Source organism: Falco rusticolus, chromosome 6 (assembly GCF_015220075.1).
Source record: "Falco rusticolus isolate bFalRus1 chromosome 6, bFalRus1.pri, whole genome shotgun sequence".
In the NCBI taxonomy this organism is placed as follows: domain Eukaryota; kingdom Metazoa; phylum Chordata; class Aves; order Falconiformes; family Falconidae; genus Falco; species Falco rusticolus.
In genome coordinates, this window is record NC_051192.1 from 2486425 (window position 1) to 2506019 (window position 19595).

The 19595-nt window shown below is 52.8% G+C and overlaps 1 protein-coding gene across 1 annotated transcript in view; it reads right to left on the reverse strand.

The window, feature by feature from the left end:
• Nucleotides 1-5450, reverse strand: part of SPRED2 (sprouty related EVH1 domain containing 2) — a 65646-nt gene extending 60196 nt beyond the window's left edge. The window contains exon 1 of the mRNA XM_037391874.1: nt 5293-5450. Coding sequence (XP_037247771.1) covers nt 5293-5339 — 47 coding nt within the window. The 5' untranslated portion in view covers nt 5340-5450. The remainder of the gene's footprint in view (nt 1-5292) is intronic.
• Between the last annotated feature and the right edge of the window lie 14145 nt (nt 5451-19595).

Sequence of the window (19595 nt, forward strand, 5' to 3'; positions counted from 1 at the left end):
CAGAAAACGAATAGGCAAGAACAAAAAACCCTCACACCCAACAAAAAAACCCCAAAACACCACCAAAAAAAAAAAGAGCATTAAAACCCATCAGCTGCGTTCACCCACGGGCAAGGTGGGGAGGGTCAGTGTGAGCAAGGCACTGGGCGATGCTGCAGTCCCTGCTCGCTGGCAGGCTTGGAGAAGACCTCCCTTACCAGCGCCAGGATCTACGTGACAACAGCTTCTCACTTGCTTTTGGTAGTTCACAGAAACAGGGACCGCTGCAGCCCGCATCTGCTGTCAGTCAACTCCACAGTCTATTTGTGCCTTTTTTAGTCAACCGACCTTTTTTTTTATTATTATTTCTGCTTAAATTTCTGCACTGCTTCAGAAGCGTAAGTCTTCCAAAAATCAAATGCTCCACTTAGCCAAGAGGGCATATATCAAAAACACCGTCTCCAGGGCTGTTCTTTTCGTTTCACTGATCCCTGTGACCTCTCTACTCCTGCAGATCTCTGGCAAGAATGATTAACTTCTACCATTAAAAAAAAAGGGAGGTGGGTGGGAAGAAAAAAGCAAAACAAAACCTATTTTTGAATGAATTTGTTGTAGGGAGCAGCTCCTACAGCCGAAGCTGCTCTTAACAGCAGAGAAAGCAAGAGGTGCACCTTTGCCAGCGAGCCACAAGATCTCAACTTCTGCAGAACCAGGGCGTTGCCATTCAATGGGCTGGATCGACACACGACATCGCCTGGGTCGGGATGTGGCTGATTGCCCGCACCCTTTCAGCACTCAAGCTTCCCAAGCATATCTCTCCCAGGTTTAGTATCTCTGGAGGATCATTTATTCTTATTCTGCTGGAAGGAAGGAAATTGAATGTATCGATTACTTGAGCATGCCAGAAAGTGTAAGAAAGCAAAAAGAGGGATTGAAACCAATAGCTAAGTTGTGTCTCATTCCCCAGCTCCTACTTTCCAGCCCAGGTCCAGAAGAGCAAGGACAATTGCCATCATCTCCCTGCAGTTTGGTGGCCAAGAGGAAACAATTCTGTGGTTGAAATCCAGAAAACTGAGTCCACATTAAGAGCCAGCCCTGCCGCACAGTGTACTTTTGTTTGCAGCCTCGGGATTTAATTAAACAGGCAGATAAAGCCTACCTTTTAACCCACGCTCCAGGGTGCACCCCAGCAAGATGAAAAAAAAAAAGGCTTTAAAAAACAGGTCGAAGATGATCCTGTTGCTGGTGCGGCATCTGCCCCATGCGCGGGCACCATCCCACCGCCGCCGTCCCACCATGCTTCTTGCTGAGGGGAACCTCACCAAAAAAAAAACCCCTTGCTTTCTGGCATGAAGGGGTTTGTTCAGGTTTCTCCTCTTCATTGCAGGATCAGGGTTATCCGAGGGCTGCCAGCGGCCACAGCGTGGACTAACGTGCCAGGAAATGCAAGTCTGGCTCTCTCCCACTTGTGGCAACCCTCTTCCCACAGGTCTCCCTTCCAGTCACCCACCCAAATGCCCTGTCTGTACACCTTCCACCTTCAGCTCCTTTCCAAGACAGAAGCAGAAAGGGTCAGTCAATCCCTTTCCCCATCACCCCTCCTTCATCCAACAGAGCTATTATTCCCTTATAAACAGCAACTTCTCCCAGTAACCAAACAAAGCGGCTAGTTACATGTTGTATTTTAAACAGGCATGTTTTCAGGCCAAGAAATAGAGTTATATTTTGGCAATCCTTCATTTCCTGTCCTAGTTGGGAGCAATAATGTCATGACACATGGCGTGTCCCATGCCTTCCTCCCCAGCTTAAGCTCGCAGCAGAAAAAAAAAAATAATCTAGTGGAATGAACCGCTTATGACACTTACAGAAAAATCATTGGTATTGGGCAAAAGCATGGTGAAAATGAAGAAAAAATAATTGGGTTTTTTTTCAGCATAAAGGGCAAACTGTAATATTGACAGAGTTGGTATCCAGAGCAAGCATCGCTGGTCGCTGCTCAGTGACAGAGGGACATGAGATTTTTGGGACTGGTGAAAGGATGAGCGGGAGTGAATCAAGTTTAATTTTCTTTCCCTGGACTGGGGAAAAAAAAAGCATCCGCTCGATTCCACGCCACATTTTGCTGTCCCGTACAACACCACAGCAACCCCCTACACAGCCCCAGACATATCCCACTTAACCCAGCTCATTATAAACCTCCAGGGACCGGTCCCACTGGCAGACACCAGGCAGGCGTGCTGCGGGCTCGCTGGAATCAGCGCAGTGTGAGCGGCGGGGATGCTTGGGGGACACTTGGGGGATGCAGCCGCTGTCTGGCTCGGGCAGGGCATCGCGCTTCATCCCCAGCAGCGAAAGGCTTCGGACCAACACTTCCTCGTTCTCTGACCTTTTCCATTTAATTACTTCCTGTGACTTTCTTGGAACCGTGCGGCGGAACGAGCAGGCGGCAGCCTCCGGGCATAACCCAATTTTCTCTCAGCGTTCGGCTCCATCCTCCTACTTCCAAGTGAGATGACGGCGGCAGCCCACCCAGGCGCTGCCCCTCTCCGGGCGCTGCCAGACGCTCTCCCATCGCTCACGCTCTGCGCTGTAGCTTCGTGCCTCCCATTTCTTACTGGGCGTCCCCGCTTTGCCCCTGCCCTGCAACGTGCGAAGGCGCAGCACAGCAGGGATGGGGATGGGGGAAATAAAGGCTGAGATGCAGAAAGAGGCGCTCGGTTTGCAATGACAAATTGACCTCTAAGTATCGATCTGAAATGGTGCAGTCAGGAAGGGACCAATGAGTTTCCAGCATCCTAAGCCCTATTTTCCTCCCCTCCTTGGTTTTATAAATTGTTTTAAAACTCAAAAAATCTTATTGAGCTGTTCTCAAGGAATTAATTAAAAAAAAAAATTAACAAAAGCCCCAAACACCCAAAACAGGGAGGGGGAAGATCCTCATAATTTCCTTGAGGAGGGTTATTTTAACGTGCATCCTGACAGTGGTCCGTTTTTTTTGTAATCTGGCTGTTAACATTTGCTCACAGTGCACTCAGTGAAACGAGAATAGCTATGCAAATTAAAGCCAGATATCTAGGGCAAATAGCATGCTATACTACCATTGTTCTGACAGCTTGAGAAAACTTATCAGGCGAGCCTGTCCTTATTTCTTTTAACACCATATATATTGAAGAAGGAGAAAAAAAAGAAAAAAAATCAAATCACTTCACCCACCACTGAAATGAAAAACAACCCATGAGTCACCGGCTTCAGCGACGCTATCAATCAATGCAAGGTTGGAAGCTGAGAGCTTACAGAGGAAACCATCGCTTACCTAAAACACCTCCCCGGGCCCTGCGCAGCGAAGGCCCGGACTCAACTGCGACAAGCCCAGCCTGCAACTGCCCAGACGGCTGCAGGGACGCGCACCGGGGTAAGGACCGCAGGACATCATCCTACCCTGACAGCCAACACACCCAGATGCCAAGAGCTAACACCAACCTGGGAAGCGGGTTGGGTACCAGCTCCCCGTGGCCACCAGCGCTCCCCAGCTCCCAGTGACCAAAGCACAACATTGCTGGGTTAACTGGTGACCTCAGGAGAGGCAGCACAACCTGAGAGCCGCCCTCCCCGGCTCAGGCAGGAGGCGCACAAAACCCATTTAGCCAAAGCATCCCTCGGCATGGCAGCGTGATGGCACGTGGAAGAAGAATTTACTCCAAACCAAACTGCAGCTACAATTAAGGGGAAAAAAACCCCAACGATCGGAGCCAAGCACTCGCTGATTTACATTGACACTCACCTCCGCACCGAGCCCTGCAGGAAAATGCATTGGGAGCAACATCTCCTGCAAGACAACGGCTGGTGAGCATCAGCTTTCACCCACCGAACCAGGCTGGGCTCACCACGGCGCTCTCGGAGCCCAGACAGGGACCCACCTCACCTCCTCTTGTCCAATTTGAGAAACTAAACCAACGAAACCCAACCCAGAACCGGCGGGTTTTTATTGGAAACGAGTTGGCCACTTTTTTCCAGCCTGCTAGGTCATGGCAATCCATGAGAGAGAAACTCAACTTCTTTCATGTTTTTGGAAGAACCATACCAACTTCAAAATAACCACAATTTCAGAAGCTACATATACACACATATTTATAGTCTCTTCATTAAGAGGTGCCAATTTACCAATCCCTCCCAACGCACGTGTCGCAGGCAGGAGCCATTTCCTTCACCGCTCACATCTCCCCAGCAAATCGCCTTAAAATAAGTCCGATGTTACGACGGTGTACGCACCGCGCATTCCGCCAATTATTTTTTTGGCCTCTCAAACCGAGCCGAAAAATTGCACAATTCCGACGCCGCTTTATAAGCCCTGAGAGCAGTCATTTTACCGCGCGGTACATCCTATGGCGCTTGGCACAAAACCAGTCCTGCACGCGAGTCAGCTATATATTTTTTTTTTTTGGGGGGGGGGGGGGGGGGGGACGGGGGACACGACACACTGTCAGAAGGCAGGAGGAGGTAGCCAGGAGCAGCAGCTGGGCCAGCACAGCTTGCAAAAGGTTCTGTAATTTTGCTGTGACAGATGGAAGTTTTATTTTGGGGAACAAAATTTAGAAGGGGAAAAAAATAATAAAAAAAGTATCAGGCCTTTTCCAAGGCTCGGTGCGGCTTGGGGGGATATGTGTGGGGAGGGTGTGGGAGCGCTGGGGTGGCCGGGGGGGGGGGGGGGGGGCGGCTGCCCCCCGAGGACACAGGCGGAACACGGGGGGGGGGGCGGTGAATGGGGAGGCCGCCGGTGACCGGGTTTATGAATGCGGCGTCATGTGACGGCGCGGGCCGCCCTCCTATTCACAAAACCGGGGCGGGGATCCGCGACATCCCCCCCCCTCCGCTTCCCGACCCCCCCCCCCCCCCCCGCCCCTCACCCAGCCCCGGGAGTGCGGGGCGGGGGAATTAAGGCGCACCAGCGCATCGCCTCCCCCACGGCACCCCACTCCCCCTCCAACCGCCCCGACTCCCCCCAGCCGGGGCGCGGGGAGGCGGCGGGGGGGGGCTGGTGCGGGGGTGCCCCCCCCGCAGGTCCCCGCGCCTCCCGGGGGTTTTTATGAATGAAAAGGCGGTATGCAAATGAGCGCGGCCCGGGGGGGAGCGCGAAATGGCGGATGCGCGGGCGGGCAGCGCGCACACGTACGCGCGTGTCCGCGTCCCTCCGCCCGCCCGCGAGCCGGGGGGGGGGCGAGGGGTCCGCACCGGCTCCCACCGGAGCAACAAAGCGGGGGACGCGCGCCCGTCCCCCTCCCCGCCCGCCCGCCCGCCGCCCCCGGCCCCGCTCACTCATCAGGGAAGGCTTCCTCGGTCATCTTCTCCCCGTCTAGGCTCATCCCTCGCCGCGGGCGGCCGGGCTGCGCCTCCGCATCTTCCCGGGCTTCACATGGCGGGGGAGGCCGCGGCTGGCGGCCGCGCCGGGCCCGACGGCGCGGGAGCGCGGGCGGCGGCGGGGGGGGGGGCTGGGGGTGGGACGGGAGGGGGGGGGCTACGGCCGCGCTGGGCGGCGGGCAGCGGCGGCCGGGGGCGGAGGAGGAGGAGGGGAGGCGGCGGGCAGCGCGCCGCGGGGGCGCGGCGGGGCGCGGCGGCGGCGGCGGCGGCGCGGGGTCCGGGCCCGGGGGAGCGGCGCAGCGCCCGGGGGCAGGCGGCGGCGCCGGGCCAGCCCCATGGCCGCGCTCACGCCATGGCGAGGCGCCGCGGGTGGCGGCGGAGCGGGGCAGGGAGGCGGGAGGGGGAGCCCCGGCAGGAAGCGGCGGCGCTGCCGAGCGGCCGCGGCCGCCGGGAGCGGGCAGGGCAGCGCCGGAGCCGGGCGGGAGGGAGGGTGGGAGGGAGGGAGCGGCGGCAGCGAGGAAGGAGGAGACGCGCCCGCCGCTGGCGCCTCCCCCGCGGCGGCGCGTCCCGCCCCGGCCCGGCCCACCGAGCCCCCGCGGCGCAGCGCCCGGGGTGCGGCCGCCGCCGCGCTCGCCCCCGCCCGCCGGCACCGCCCCCCGCGCCGCAGCCCCCGCGCCCCGCCCGCCGCCGCTCGGCTGGGCCCGGCCCGGCCCGGCCCGCCTTGCTTTGCTCGGCTCGGCCCACCTCACTTCGGTTCCAGCCTGCCTTGCTTCGGCTCGGCCCGGCCCGGCCCGCCTTGCTTCATCTCGGCCCACCTCACTTCGGCTCCAGTCTACCCTGCTTCAGCTCAGCTCACTGGCTTCAGCTCGGCCCGGCCTGGCCTTGCTTGGCTCAGCTTTGCCCACCTCACTTTGGCGTGGCCCGGTTTGGCTTGACTCACCTCGATTCGGGTCGGCCCGGCCCAGTTCAGCCCAACTTGCTTCAGCTCAGCCTGGCTCAGCCTGGCCTGCTTCAGCTTGGTCTGGCTTGGCCCGGCCTGGCCTGGCTTGGCTCAGCCTACCTTGCTTCGGCTCAGCTTGCTTTGGCTCAGCCCGGCCTGGCTCACCTTGGCTTACTCTGGTCTGCCTCACTTTGGCTCAGCCTAGCCTGGCTCGGCTCAGCTCAGCCCACCTTGCTTCGGCTCGGCCCAGCCTGGCTTGCTTCAGCTTGGTCCGGCTTGGCTCGGCCCACCTTGCTTCAGCCAGGCCTGGCTCAGCTCGGTCTGGCTCACTCTGCTTTGCTTCAACCTGGTCCAGCTTGGCTCAGCCTGCCTTGCTTCAGCTTGGCCTGGCTTGGTCCAGCTCAGCCCACCTCACTTCAGCCTGTCCCAGCTCAGCTTGGCCCACCTTGCTTCGGCCCAGCTTGGCTTGGCCCAGCTCAGCGGGGTCTGGCCCAGCTCGGCTCAGTCGGGCTCAGCCTGACCCGGCCCTGCTCACCCCAGCTCAGCCCAGCTTGGTTCGGCTGCCCGCTGCACAGGGCCGTGCTGGGCTGGGCCAGGCCACAGCACCACGCCGGCCGCTCTGGGAGCACCGAGCCGTGCCGTGCCCGTCAGCGCTGCCCCGGTTGTGGCCGCGGCTGTGCCAGGACACCTCCTGCCCGGGGACGGGCTCCGTGTGCGGCGGGGCCGCCGGCCTCCTTTTGAACAGTGCCCAGGGCTGAGCCTGGGGTTCGGTTTCTCTGCCAGGCCCCTGTGGCGGAGCCGGGTGCCACCCAGGTGTGGCACCTGGCCCCCAAGACTGCTGGGCCACCTCCACCCTCACCACGGTGGCCGCTTGGCCCCTCTGTGGCCACGGTGCCACCTGAAGCCCCTTCCCCACCGATGGCTGGAGGCGACGGGGCTGAATCCCAAAGGGGCGTTTGGGTTTGGGGGGTTCGGGTTCTAAGTGCTCTAAAGTTTCTTTTTGGGAGCAGAAGTAGGAACATGGGAGGAAGCCTGCGGAGTGCTAGCAAGGCGACCGAGGGAAATGCTGTGGGGGCTCCCAGTTCTCCGGGGGGGAGGTGACCCCCAGGAGAAGCAGCGCATCCTTCGGAGATGGTACCAGGATCCAGAGCTTTGGTGCCGTTACAATAGAATATATTAATGCCCAGCCCCCCGCGGCAGTATGTGCATTATAATGCCCATCCATATAACATGCCTTGCCATCGCTAGAGCTTTGGCCGTAAGAGGGGACAAGGCAGGAGGGCGCAAGCCTGCGTCCCTCCCCGTGGCAGCCCATGGTGGGCTCCCTGGGTGGCACTGCCACCTCCCCCCATCCCCATCCCACCCGCTCGTTGCTCCACACAGCACGGTGTGACACCCCCTCGGCTGCGCTAATGCGTCCCCCCCACGGGGCGTCATGCTGCTGGGTCTGCTAAATGATCCTGGCTAATTATTATACACCCCCACACACACACCCCCCGCCCAATACCTCTTCATTTTGGAAAGTTATTCGAGGATCCAGCTCACAGAATGGCGTGAGAAACATCTTGGCAAAGCTGAGCTGGCAGCCAAAGGAAGTGGCGAGGCAGGAGTAAGCGGCTGGTGGCAAGGAAATGGCAGGAACATCTTCAGCTGCTGCGCCATAAAAGACCAGATGTAATGGTTTGACACACCTCCACCCATCCTATGTCCACTTTTTTTCCACCCCCAAAACGATGCTGAGATTGCACAGACTTAACAACCTTAAAACCTTCCACGCCAACGATTTCCACGGTTGGCGCGAGCGCCAGTGCGGGTGGAGCGGGGAGCGTGGCATTTAGCAGTTGGCTACTACAGAACCAGAATAAGGGGAGAGTTACGGCCACGTGAAAAACCCAGGGCACCATCAGGCAATTAAAAGGCCATTATAATGCATATACGGCTGTGGAGGACTGGGTATTAATCACTGTCTGATTAATGCTCCAGAGCCTGACTGTATGATCTGGGTGTATTTTTAGGCACTTGGGTTGTGCACGCGTATATTTGCCCCGACGGCGAGAAGCGAGGGTGCCCGAGGCTTGGAAGCCAAAGTATTACTCTGTCTACTTTCTTGAGTCATTTCCTGTGGATTTGCGAGATCTCGTGTTCCCTCTCTGCTTTCACCGTCCTGCTAATTTGGACGCTGCTAAGCTATTTCTTCTCTGAACGATTTCTCTCCCTGCACAACCCTCTTACTATTATTTTCATACCGATAAATTATTGAATTTTATTTTTCTAATATTCAGGTTACCGTGCCGGTTCTTGCGAGTAGCGCTTTCACAATGACTGACTTTTCTGAATGAAAAGGCTCTCCGAGGTGCAATTTCTGCCGGTGCATTGTACTGTTTGTATTCAGGGCTTCTGCTTGCACACAGAATGGTGCTTCCCTGCCATGCGATCGTTATGGCACCTAGAATTAATTAGCCATTGGTGGCAGAGCTTCAAGCCGGCAGCTTCTGTGTACTAAGGGTTTGCGTGCTATGACTATTCTGCATTTTATAATCAAAAGGAGCATTTCTTTTGCAGAATAATACTTGAGCCGTGGCAGAGAATGTGGTTTATGGACCGTGTTCCTGCTTGGACTGAAGATGGACACCCCTGCGTGCTGTGGCACCTTTGGCCAGTGCCCATTTGGGGTGAGAAGCGCTGGGATTTGAAGCGGCAGGTTTAGGACAGCGCTTACTGCGTGCTCGCAACATAGCCTCCTACCTTCACCTACTCTTGCTCTGAAAAGCCGTGTCCTCGAGCTGAAATCTTCCACGCTGTTGGTTTGGGAACCTGGACATGAACGTCGGTACCATGTTGACTGGGCTGGTTTCAATGATTCACTGACTCACTCGGTGACTTTGAACGAGTGAGGAGTGGAAGTCAGCAGCCCTGAATCACGCTGTCCTGCAGACGGTTACCCCCCCTTCCCCAATAATTTTTTGAGCAGCAATCATATTTTACAAGCAATGATTACATCTGTGTTTTCCCCCCCCCCCCATTTATAACCACTCAGAGTTGAAGAGCTGTGGAAATTATCTCCATCTTTTGCAGCCAGCTTGAGAGCTTTCGGAGCTCAAAATTTTGGGGGGTCATGGAGTTTGGAAATAGAAAGGATTTTTTTTCAGTGGGAGTGGGATTTCAGCGTGCGGTTTGGAGAATTGTCAGGAGGATTTCAGGCACCTGCCAGGGGAAGAGGAGGTGGAGAGCTCCCGCAGGCTTCCCAGGATGTCCTTTGGAACGGTGGGAAGACGCGAGCAGGAAAGCAGAAAGGGAGCCTGGCTGCCAGGCGGGCTGCTTTGCCTGAGGTCCAGCTACCCCCCTCTTTTCTCCATTTCTTGTTTTTTTGTAACCAAGTGTTTTACTAGGACAGAAAATGGCCACAAAGCCTGTATGATCTACTCACTACCGCATGTGTGCACCTCTGTACAACTCCGTACACCACGAGGCTGGTGGCTGGCAGGGAAGAAGGGGAAGGGAAGAACATGGAAGGAGAGTAGAGTTCTCCAAAATAACCCGGTGCTCACCGATTCCAATAAAATAAATGGCTCTTTAGAGGAGCAGCTCAGTGCTTTCAGCTGAAAGCAGAGGTGGAGCAGGAGCTCAGCCCTTTCTGGACACCATGGGATCCACCTGGGCAACAGCAACGTCGCGACAGCCAGGCAGGCATTGACCTCAGCCAGCCATGAGTCACACGTATGGGACAAACCTGGTCTCCTTCATACCTGTATTCACTAAACCATCTGCTCTCCTTCTCCCTCTCCCAAAATAAAAGGAAGGTTTACTGAAACGAGGGGATTGTAAGGGAAAGGGGGGTTTTCAGAACCCTTGCTTTCCTACTGGGCATGCTGATGCCCTCTTAGTATTCGGCAGTATGTGATTTATAGCCCTCCTGACGTGATGGTTTGGTGTTTCCCTTGTGTGCATAACTTCCTTTTGATATAAAAGGGTGATAACAAACCTAAATTGTAATCTTGCAAGCACATGACACATTGTCTTTGTAGTGCAGATAGCAGGAAAATGCTCTGATCTGGAGTTCGGCCCCTCAGCCTCCCACCCCCCTCCCCAACCCCAAATTTCACCCTGGTGACACAGTGGCATTAGCAGGTTCAGTGTGACAGCAGTGTTGGCGGGGGCGGTTCCTTCAGGTGTAGTGCTGCAGGGTGATGTTTTTCAGGCGTCCCCCTGGAGCTGAGTCCCTGGCGAGGACTCCACAAGAGATGGGTGCACAGCTGCTTCTAGAACTTCTCACATACCTTTTGTTTGCTGAAAGCCTGGAAAGACAAACTGCTGCAAATCCCTCACGTTGTCGCTGGTGGCTCCCCAGCAGTGCTTTGCTTATGGGCTTTCCTGGCTCAGAGCGTGCCCTGGCCCGTTGGACTGAAAAACCAGCGTGCGCGAGCTCTGCCAGTGCCACAGGTGCACTGCCAACCTCAGGAGTAGTCCGAAGGCCGGGCTACTTCTGGCATGAGGGAAAGGCTGCTCTCCTCTTAAGATGCCTTTCCACCCTTGAGAGGTTTCTGCGTTTTTAATACAGCTGTTCCCAGGGCCTCACGGGAGCTGAATAAACAGATGCCAAATAATCTGGTTTTACTTCAGGGAGCACAAAAGTGGATGGATCTGGGCAAAACACTGGAGCTGTGCACACCTTTCCCTCTTCTCCTTGGGGATCATTTGAATTAGGTTTGAACCCTGAAGTGTATTTTAAGAAAGTCACCTTCCAATACCCAAATATCGCTCAATAACCAGCGTCCCTCCCCTTCTCGCACAGCTGATGGGAGACCATCCCTTTGGAACACCCCATCGCCCTGACTGCAGAGCTCTGCGGTCGGCCGTGGTGGGTGACAGGATGAACTGTTGACTCCTCACTTTGGCAAAACCAGTTTTCGTGGCTTGACCTGCTTTTCTCACCTAGCATCTTGCTGTGAGTAGAGGGTCCCCGTTCAGTACCCGAGCAGCTGTAGCTATGGGTTCATCCAGTCCAGACCCAGTCGTGGCAGTAACACCCCCCTGGTATTGATCAGGAAAGGTTTCTGGAGCTAAATTAAGCTTTTGAAATAAGGAAATGAGGACGCAGCTGGGTCATGTGTTTTGGTGGAACGAGTGTTGTATGTGCTCTGCCCGTATCCTCCTTAAGCGAGCCCTTGGCTGCCAGCAGCACTGACCCACGCAGTCCTTTACAGATGCTCGACAATATTTAATTTCAAAGGGTAGCAGTCCACCCTCTTCTCCACGCAGATATTTTCCCTTGTGTCAACGTCTCATAACAACTCCAGCTAGGCAAATATAGCACATGGCTTACGAGCGCCCTGGAAGGGCTGGGAGGTGGGGAGTTGAGCTAAAGAAAGTTCCCGGTTAACCCCACGCACCACTGGGTAGCTTTGCTGGGGACAAGTCGCAGCACACAATGAGGAAGCTGGGAGGAGAGTTTAATGTTCTTGCAGAGAGCACCACCTTAGACAACCATCCTCCAGGACGCTTGCATTGCTGTTCCCAAGGATTCCCATGGAAAATAATCATATGCTCCTTTTATGTCCCTTGTAATGACAAACATATTATGCTTCCCTGCCCACTTCTAAGGAGAAAAGTAATTAGTCACCCCACACAAATCTTTTGGGACTGTATGTATGCTCCGGTATGTATTCCAGCTCTGTCTAGAAGGGAATGAAGATGCACAGCTCTGCTCTGCGTGTGGTTATTAACAGACGCCGCCATCCGCAGAAACCGGGTGCGAGGCCTTTCACGTGCATACCGCCAGCTGCACCCCCAGCCGCATGGGCTGCCAGGGCTGACAAAGCCCAGCAACACCAGCCCAGGTTGTGAGAGCGTCGTGCCTGCAAAGCTAAAAGTGCAGGCTTGCCTCCCCAGAGCTCACAGCCTGCTCACAAAACTCCCTTGTTTTAGATAGGAGCCTCTCCAGCCTCTTAGGGCAGGAAGGGGGGGGGGGTGGGAGGGAAAAAAAAAAAAAGTTCTGGTTATTGCTGGGTCCATGTTCTGACCTTAAAAGCCCAAAGTAAAACAATCCAAGATGTGGGGCTTGCTGGAGTGGCAGCTGAAGGGCTTTTTTTGTTCGTGCTGCGGTTAATACCACCATGCTAAAATTGCAAGCGTGGAGGAGTGGGGGTTAATTTCAGGTTTATTGTGAGAAGAATTATTTAGAAAGAGCCAGAAAACATCAAATGGAAGACACTGTAGAAAATAAGCTTCATTTCCATAGTCAGGATTACTTGACTTATGCTGCAGGGACTCTGTGAAGGAAACCTAGATCCACAGCAGGTAAACATTTGCATTTGATTCTGTTTTTCTCTTCAGGTCTATAAACTTAAATAGATGTGCTGAAAGATGAGTTTAGGAAGAGAATTTCATTCCCTCCTGCACATACTTATAACGTGGTAATTGTTTGACTGTAGCTTTACAAAGGATGGCTGGAGGGGTGGTTTGTAGGGGAGGAGGTACGTGTGCTGATCAGCCCCACTGAAGGCAGTGCCAGCCAGATCAAGCTATCCCAAAGATATTTTGTTTTGTTTTATTTTATTTTGTTTTATTTTATTTTATTTTATTTTATAGCCATTATTTACCTTCAGCAGCTTATGGAAAATTCCTGCCTCCTGATTTCACACACTGGAGAGGTCCCATTGACGACATGGGGAACACATGTGTGTGCTAGGACCATGTGTGTCTTCAGGGTCACACGTGTTCAATATGGGCACGGATCTCTGCTAAATTACGGGCCTCGCTTCAGAAAGGTTTTCAATTGCCCTAAATTTCTGAGGGAACAAGGAACAAGATCCTCAGCATATCCAGACCCCTACCTTCTTATACAGCCCCACCTCAGCAGCACTGTCTGGCATCTTAAGCATTTTATCACTTTTTTTAATATTATTTAAACAGGGAGCTAGAGAGCTTATGACGATAACGTTTTGGTGACTGATAACATTTTTTTGTAATGTCATTGGTTTTGTCTTCATCAGACCTATTACAGACTCTGGGCTCTTCCTTTATTTTTTGCTTTCTGCTTCTTCTTTCCCACCAGACCTGTTCCTCCTACACAACATAGTCCAAAACCCATCAAGGGGTGACAGAATTGCCCTAACCCACCCTAACCATGTGCCTACCTTTCCTGTACCTGCTGCTCCTCATACCAAAGCCATTGCCACATTGCCATACATTTCGTGTATTACTGCATAAAATGCTCTGGATAACCGTGACACTGAAAAGCTGCTTACAAAGTGGTTCCAGCTCAGCTCTACGGAGATTTGGGTCTTCCCTTTGGCAGTTCTGAGCCTAAGGATGTAACAAACGTGCAAGCTCTCCCACAAGGCTTGGTCAGAGGCCGTCTGAATTTTGGCCCTTCTCCTCTCCCAGGGTCACGGGAAAACTGGGGTAAGTCTTTGTCTTCTTGAAACAGAGGTGGATAACTCTCCTGCTTTACAGTCCTGGGGGGGTGCAAAGCAGAGGTGGTTTTCACCTTGCAGTGGCAAGTCAAGGTCCCCTCTGCAGACGGACTTTTCCTCTGTTAGTAATGGCACGAGCAAGGCACCCTTGAGAAAGGGCACCAGAGCCTGCTGCCTTCTGCTCCCTGAAGAACCCTGGCAGGGGAAGGGATTTTGTGCCACTATTATACAGACAGCACCAAAATCACAGCCAGAGTTTTACTGGACCCTAAAATCAGCTATACTGGGAAGTGGCGGAAGGTCTGCAGCAACTTTGCTGCGCGCAACTACCCCAAAAGGGGCTTCGACCTTGTAACAGTGGCACTGCCTTATACAGAGTTTTCCCGTATTTGTTTTCCAAGTATTGGGGGAGATAATTGCTGAGGAAGATGAGATCTTGAAAAAAGGTAATCACCCGGGTAAGAAATGATATATCGTGACCTTTGGTATAATTAGTGCATCTGTGTAATCATCTCTGGTCTTATACACTAATTTTTATTAGTATCCTTCACAGTAAGGGTGGAGAAGAGTGTTAGTCTTGCCTTGCAGCAGAATAAATCACGGCCCGAGGAGATACCCAGGTGTCAGGGGGAGAACTCAGACTCGGGAGCACTTGGGAGTCATCTAGGACAGGAAAACACCATCCACTTGAGCTTAATTCCCTGTGCTTATTTACGTGTGTTTAATTGCTTGGCTGTAAGTGGTATTTAAATCACTTAAGCCCCTTTGTTCGCCTGTAATTTATTATCAGAAAGGACAGAAATAAATTCTAACAGGTTTGTGAGATGTACCGGAATTACTCCAAACTTAGGAAATTTTAGAGGGAAGTTAAATGCTTCAAGCCTGAATACCATGCTGCTTGTTCTCTTCTAATAGTTCTTATCAGCACGGAGTAAAAAAAAAATGCTGTTGTGAAGCTGCCCCATCAAACTGAACGTGGTTGTAATCATTTGCCCGGTGTGGTGTGTGCATTTCCACCCCAGAAAAATTCCTTACACTCAGACTGCCACGTTTGAAAAGAACTCTCTAGAGATGAAACACATTTTTCACCCTCCAAAGAAGTGTTTTCACCTATAAATGCTTTTTGCTGCCTAAACAAGAGCCCTTTCCTTTGCGCTTGTGCCAACATGTAACTTGGATGAAAAATTAAACTTAGATTCTTAGTTATAAAGCTTCCCCGGATTTTTTTTTTTTTTTTTTTTTAATAATGACTGTAAGACACATGCCTCCTCTCTTCTGAATTTTAACCTTTCTAATGAAGGTGTGTTTGAAGAAGGCACACCCTTCAGAAAATGCTTTGCGGTATCGTATTTGTGCCTTTGGTATTGAGGACCAGCTGCCTTTTCAATTTTAAATGCACTTTTCAGGGTCTTACATCACAGAGGCCTAAATTAAAACACATTTACCATAAAGGGGTGCAGCATATGCGTTCATCCTGGAAAATGCACTGCGACATGAAAGATACCCAAGCACTATATGTAATTGCAAGGATGAGCGAGGCTTGGCCTTTCAGATGTCCCACGCGAGGGAAGCACCCACATCCCGCAAAATTGCAAGCTACTGAATCATGGAAGTCGGATCACAAAGCCTCTAATTCCTGCTGGTTTGAAGATGTGTGTGCCTGTGAAAGCTGAGCCCCACACTGAGCCGGGGGTGGCCGGCTCCTGGGGGCTGTCAGAGCCTGCAGGACCCCTGCACCAGGCACCCGCCGCGACGCGGGGAGCTGCAGAGCTTGGGAATGGGGCACCTCAGGGTCTGGTGGCTGCCCCTGGTGTGAAGACTTTGCTTAGTGGTTTGCTGGCTGGAAAAGGCTGGTCATGCCCAGTGTGAAGAATTATTTGTTTAGTTCTAGGTGTCTTTCTCTTAATTAAGAGAAAAATTTTCCTCTCCAGTATGGTGGCGTATCCCAGGAGTAATACCACTGGCACCTTTATTTCCGATATACGTACTGTGGTGTGACTAGCAGCTGGCCTTTAACATCGCTCCCTGAACGTATGCAGCTACAGAAGCCTGTGCACCCCTGCAGAACCAAAGTCCTCTTTTTTGGCTTCGTATGGGATTGATGCCAAATTCTTCCTCCGCTTCCACAGCTCCCGGGTAGCTTCAGAGAGCTCCATCAACTGGTGGGGATACAGAGGGACCCCCCAAAACTCCGAAGGAGTGAGACCTCTGCCTCCATTCGTCAGCAGTCTTTCCTCGTACCTCCCGGTTGGGGGGAAAGGTTTTGCAATCCATTTCAAGCATCAGATATTGGCAATCCCTCCCTGAGAGCGTGGCGGCTGGAGAGTACCCTGGGCTGATTTAGGAGGTGTGGTGCTCTCCTGTGTCTAGACACCACAGTAAATGCTCTTCAGCCGCCTGTGGGGTTACCAGGCTTGACACGAATGTGCTAGCCAAGCTCACAAAGAGGAGGAAATATGGGAATATTCCCCGCCAGAAGACACTGCCTCCCTCGATGGTTTCGTCTGCAAAAACAATGGCTTACAGAGAGTTTTGAACTGGAAGGTGTTGTTGGCCTTTTTCCTTTTCCTCTTTTGACTTGTTTCCTGTAGGGGAGCCGCTGGAATTACTCACTGTTGTCATCAAGTCCTAGGGATTCCCCTCCCCATCCTCTTCCAATTGCTCTACATCTCCCAAACTGCCTGTGATGCAAAATTTTTGAGGGAAGACATTGCTGTTTAAAGTGGAAGCCATGAATACAAGAGCTGCTCCTCCCAAAGGAAATGTTCTTTTTACTTCCATGTCCTCAGAGAAGTCTTAAGTCTTTGCTCTGTACCAGAGTATTTCCACTTGGGACTTCCTGGTTTCCTATAATCTCTCTCGCTGAGCCTGTGGAACAGGATACTAAATCCGTCTTACTGAAAATAAATAAATAAATAAATAAAAAGAACAATAAAACCCTAACTGAAATATTTTGCTGAAAAATATCACAGCATAGTGATTTTTGAAACAAAAGCCCAAGAAATATTTTTTGCTTTTCTAAACTAGGAAAAAAAAAATGCAGGCATATATCCCGTCGGTTGGAGTGGAACTGGAGAAGTCCAATCCGTTGTGCTCAGCGCCAGCTTCAGGGAAAGCAGAGCCTGGCTCTGCCTTTTTCCCTGTATTCATGTGCCTTCGTTATGAATGTTGTAGAGTCAGTCTCGGGAAGTTTTGTCCTGATGTTTGGGAGGAGGTGGCTATTTCAGGCACTGAGGTGGCTCCTTTGGAGGGGCTGCAGCCTGGCTACCTGCTGCGGGTGCCCTGAACGCCTCTCTAACCTCCCTCAAACCATGGGGGCTCTGCACCCCACTTCTCTCTGACCCAGGGCCACCAGACGCCCCAGGCTTGGGTCTGTCCCAACATCCTTACGAGCATCGGTGGGATATTGGTTTGTCCTGATTTTTTTTTTTCCCCTGGATATGTTTTTTCTCCCAGCAAGGCCTTCTTAATCTGCAATGAACCGACCTTATTGCTTGGCAAGTGGACAGGACTGTCCCATGCAGGACACACGTGCCTGACCCATCTCGCACCCTCCCCAACAATTCCTCCCTTCTCTGCTCCTTCCTCTCTTCTGAGTCATCACCCAGCTGAGTGCCTCGTAACTTCGGCGCATTCACACCCCTGCTGTCCCAGATCTCGGGGGATAAATTCCCAGCTGATCCCGCACGGAGGGATGGCTGGTGCGTGTGCAGTGTCTGTAGGGTGCAGCACGCAGCCCCTCGGCGCAGGATTCCCTGGCCGAAACCTAGACACCACGTTCCCCTCCACCACGTTAAAATGAAAGTGAGCTTGGCCACAGCGAAACCACAGAGCATCCGCGGCGATGCTGTAAGGCGCCCAAAGCTTTGCTTTGGACTTTCAGGAGGTGCAAAATGCATGGATGTGCCTGTCAGTGGGACCTCCCGATGGACGACGTGTCACTGGGCTCCCCACTACGAGAGCTGCCCTGAGGTCGGTGTCACAGGGTTTCCGCAGTGCTTATCCTCTAGATGAATCTTCTGGGGGGGGGGGGGAAAGGCAGAGCCAGCCGCACAGGTAGGGCGAGCGCAGGCATCTGTTGTGGGGCTGTGAGGAACCGCCAGAAACCCGCGGAGGAAGGTGCAAAAAATCGTGTGAAAAGGGGAAAGGGGGCAGGGAAGAAGCTGTTTTTCTCAAAGCCTGGCACACGGAGGAACATCCCCAAAGAGACACGTGCATTAGGCAGGTTTAAGCCATAAAAGGTTTCGGTGTTCGGTAGGTGCTGAATTAGAGGGAAAGAAGTTTTCACGGTGGTGGTTAATGTGCTGCTTTCGGGAGAGCGCCCGCACGAGCAGGCACAGCAGCTTGCGGTGCTGATAAAGCTCGTTTCTACTCTGAGAAACAGCCCTGGGAGCAAATGGACTTGCCACAGCCGCACAGTACATGGGACAGAGTGAGAAAGAAAATGAAATACAAACAAACTCCCCTCACCTGGTGGGCTCCACACACCCCTGCACAGACTGGGTCAGCACCGAGCATTTTAGATGCTCCCGAGATCCATGGGTCAGGCAGCCTGGATAATGCCGACTCCCTCTGGGAAGACCTAGGGAAATAACAGCTGCCTCAGCTCAGGGGCTGTGCTGGAGAATGAAGAGAAAAAGAACTAAAAGATCTAGATTGGGTCAAAGTGAAAGAAATTGTCATTTTTCTCTTTTTTTTTTTTTGTTTTTTTTTTTTTTGTTTTGGGGGGAAATGAGAAAAACCCCAACGTGTTATTTTGGGTCAACCCGAATCGCATTTTGAATGTAATGTTTTGTTTTGAGGTTAGTTACCTCCCTTGCTTCTCACACTTTCTTTTATTTCAGGTCTCTTTTGAGTGGAAAATGCCACTTCAAAATAGCAAATCAAAGGGTTGTGTTTAAGAAGCATTGAAATAAAATGCTGTGGCATTTCAAAACAAACCGTTTCGTTCAAGAGATGTAGGTATGTATGTCCTTTCCCCCTACATTTTGGGTACAGCTGAAAATGTTTGCCATGTTTCATTCATTCTGCAAGCCCCAAAATTGCATGGTTTGGGTTTGTCTTTTTTTCCCTAGACATTTTTGGGGGTTTTTTGGCCTCATTCAATTCCTGCTGAGCAATTACCTCTGCAGAAACAAGAAAAGGGAGACGTGTAACCTGGGGAATGGGGGGGTCACAGCTCATGTTAGCGAAAGGCCCCGCAAGTGCTTGTGACTCCTGGTTGTGTCTTCAGGGCACAGGACGAGGCTCACAGCAGCACCTGGGCAGAGCCCAGGCTATGGCTGAAGGCAAGAGCGTCACCAGTGCCCTCATATTTCCTGGTAAAGCTATTGAAGAAGCAGCAGTGAGGAAAGGATTGAAGTGGTGGGGGATGGATGCACGCAGGTTTTAAATGGCTGCACTGCTGGATGGTTGGTTTTCTAGCAACCAGATCACCGGCATCAGCCTTTCATCCCGATACACTCCAGGGTTTCTCAGTTTGCTGGCAGGTTGTGTCGAGGTAGACGTGTAGGGTCACGCAAGAGGCATCGGGGGCTGGCTTTGTTAGTATGCATCCCACACCCTGTGGGCTCAGCAGGTGTCTCTCCTTCAGTGGGTCTGCCCTGTTAGGGCTACGGGTGCGGAGGTGCCCGCAGCACTACCTTCCCACTCAATCCAGGGGCTTGCCTGCTCGCCAGCTGGCGTGGCAGGCTAGGGACATACAGAGGAGCAAAATGCCTTGTGCTTACTCCAGATAAGAGAGGTGATGCTGACAGGCATGAGAGAAACATCCCAAGCAACTGACTGAAGCAGAAATGTGGTTGTCAGCTTGAGTGTTTGCCCAACTTTGGCACTCTCGGGCAGGGGCAAGCAGGAGCTGGTCCAGGGGGACCATGGTGGCACTGCGATGTCCAGCCGACAGTCAG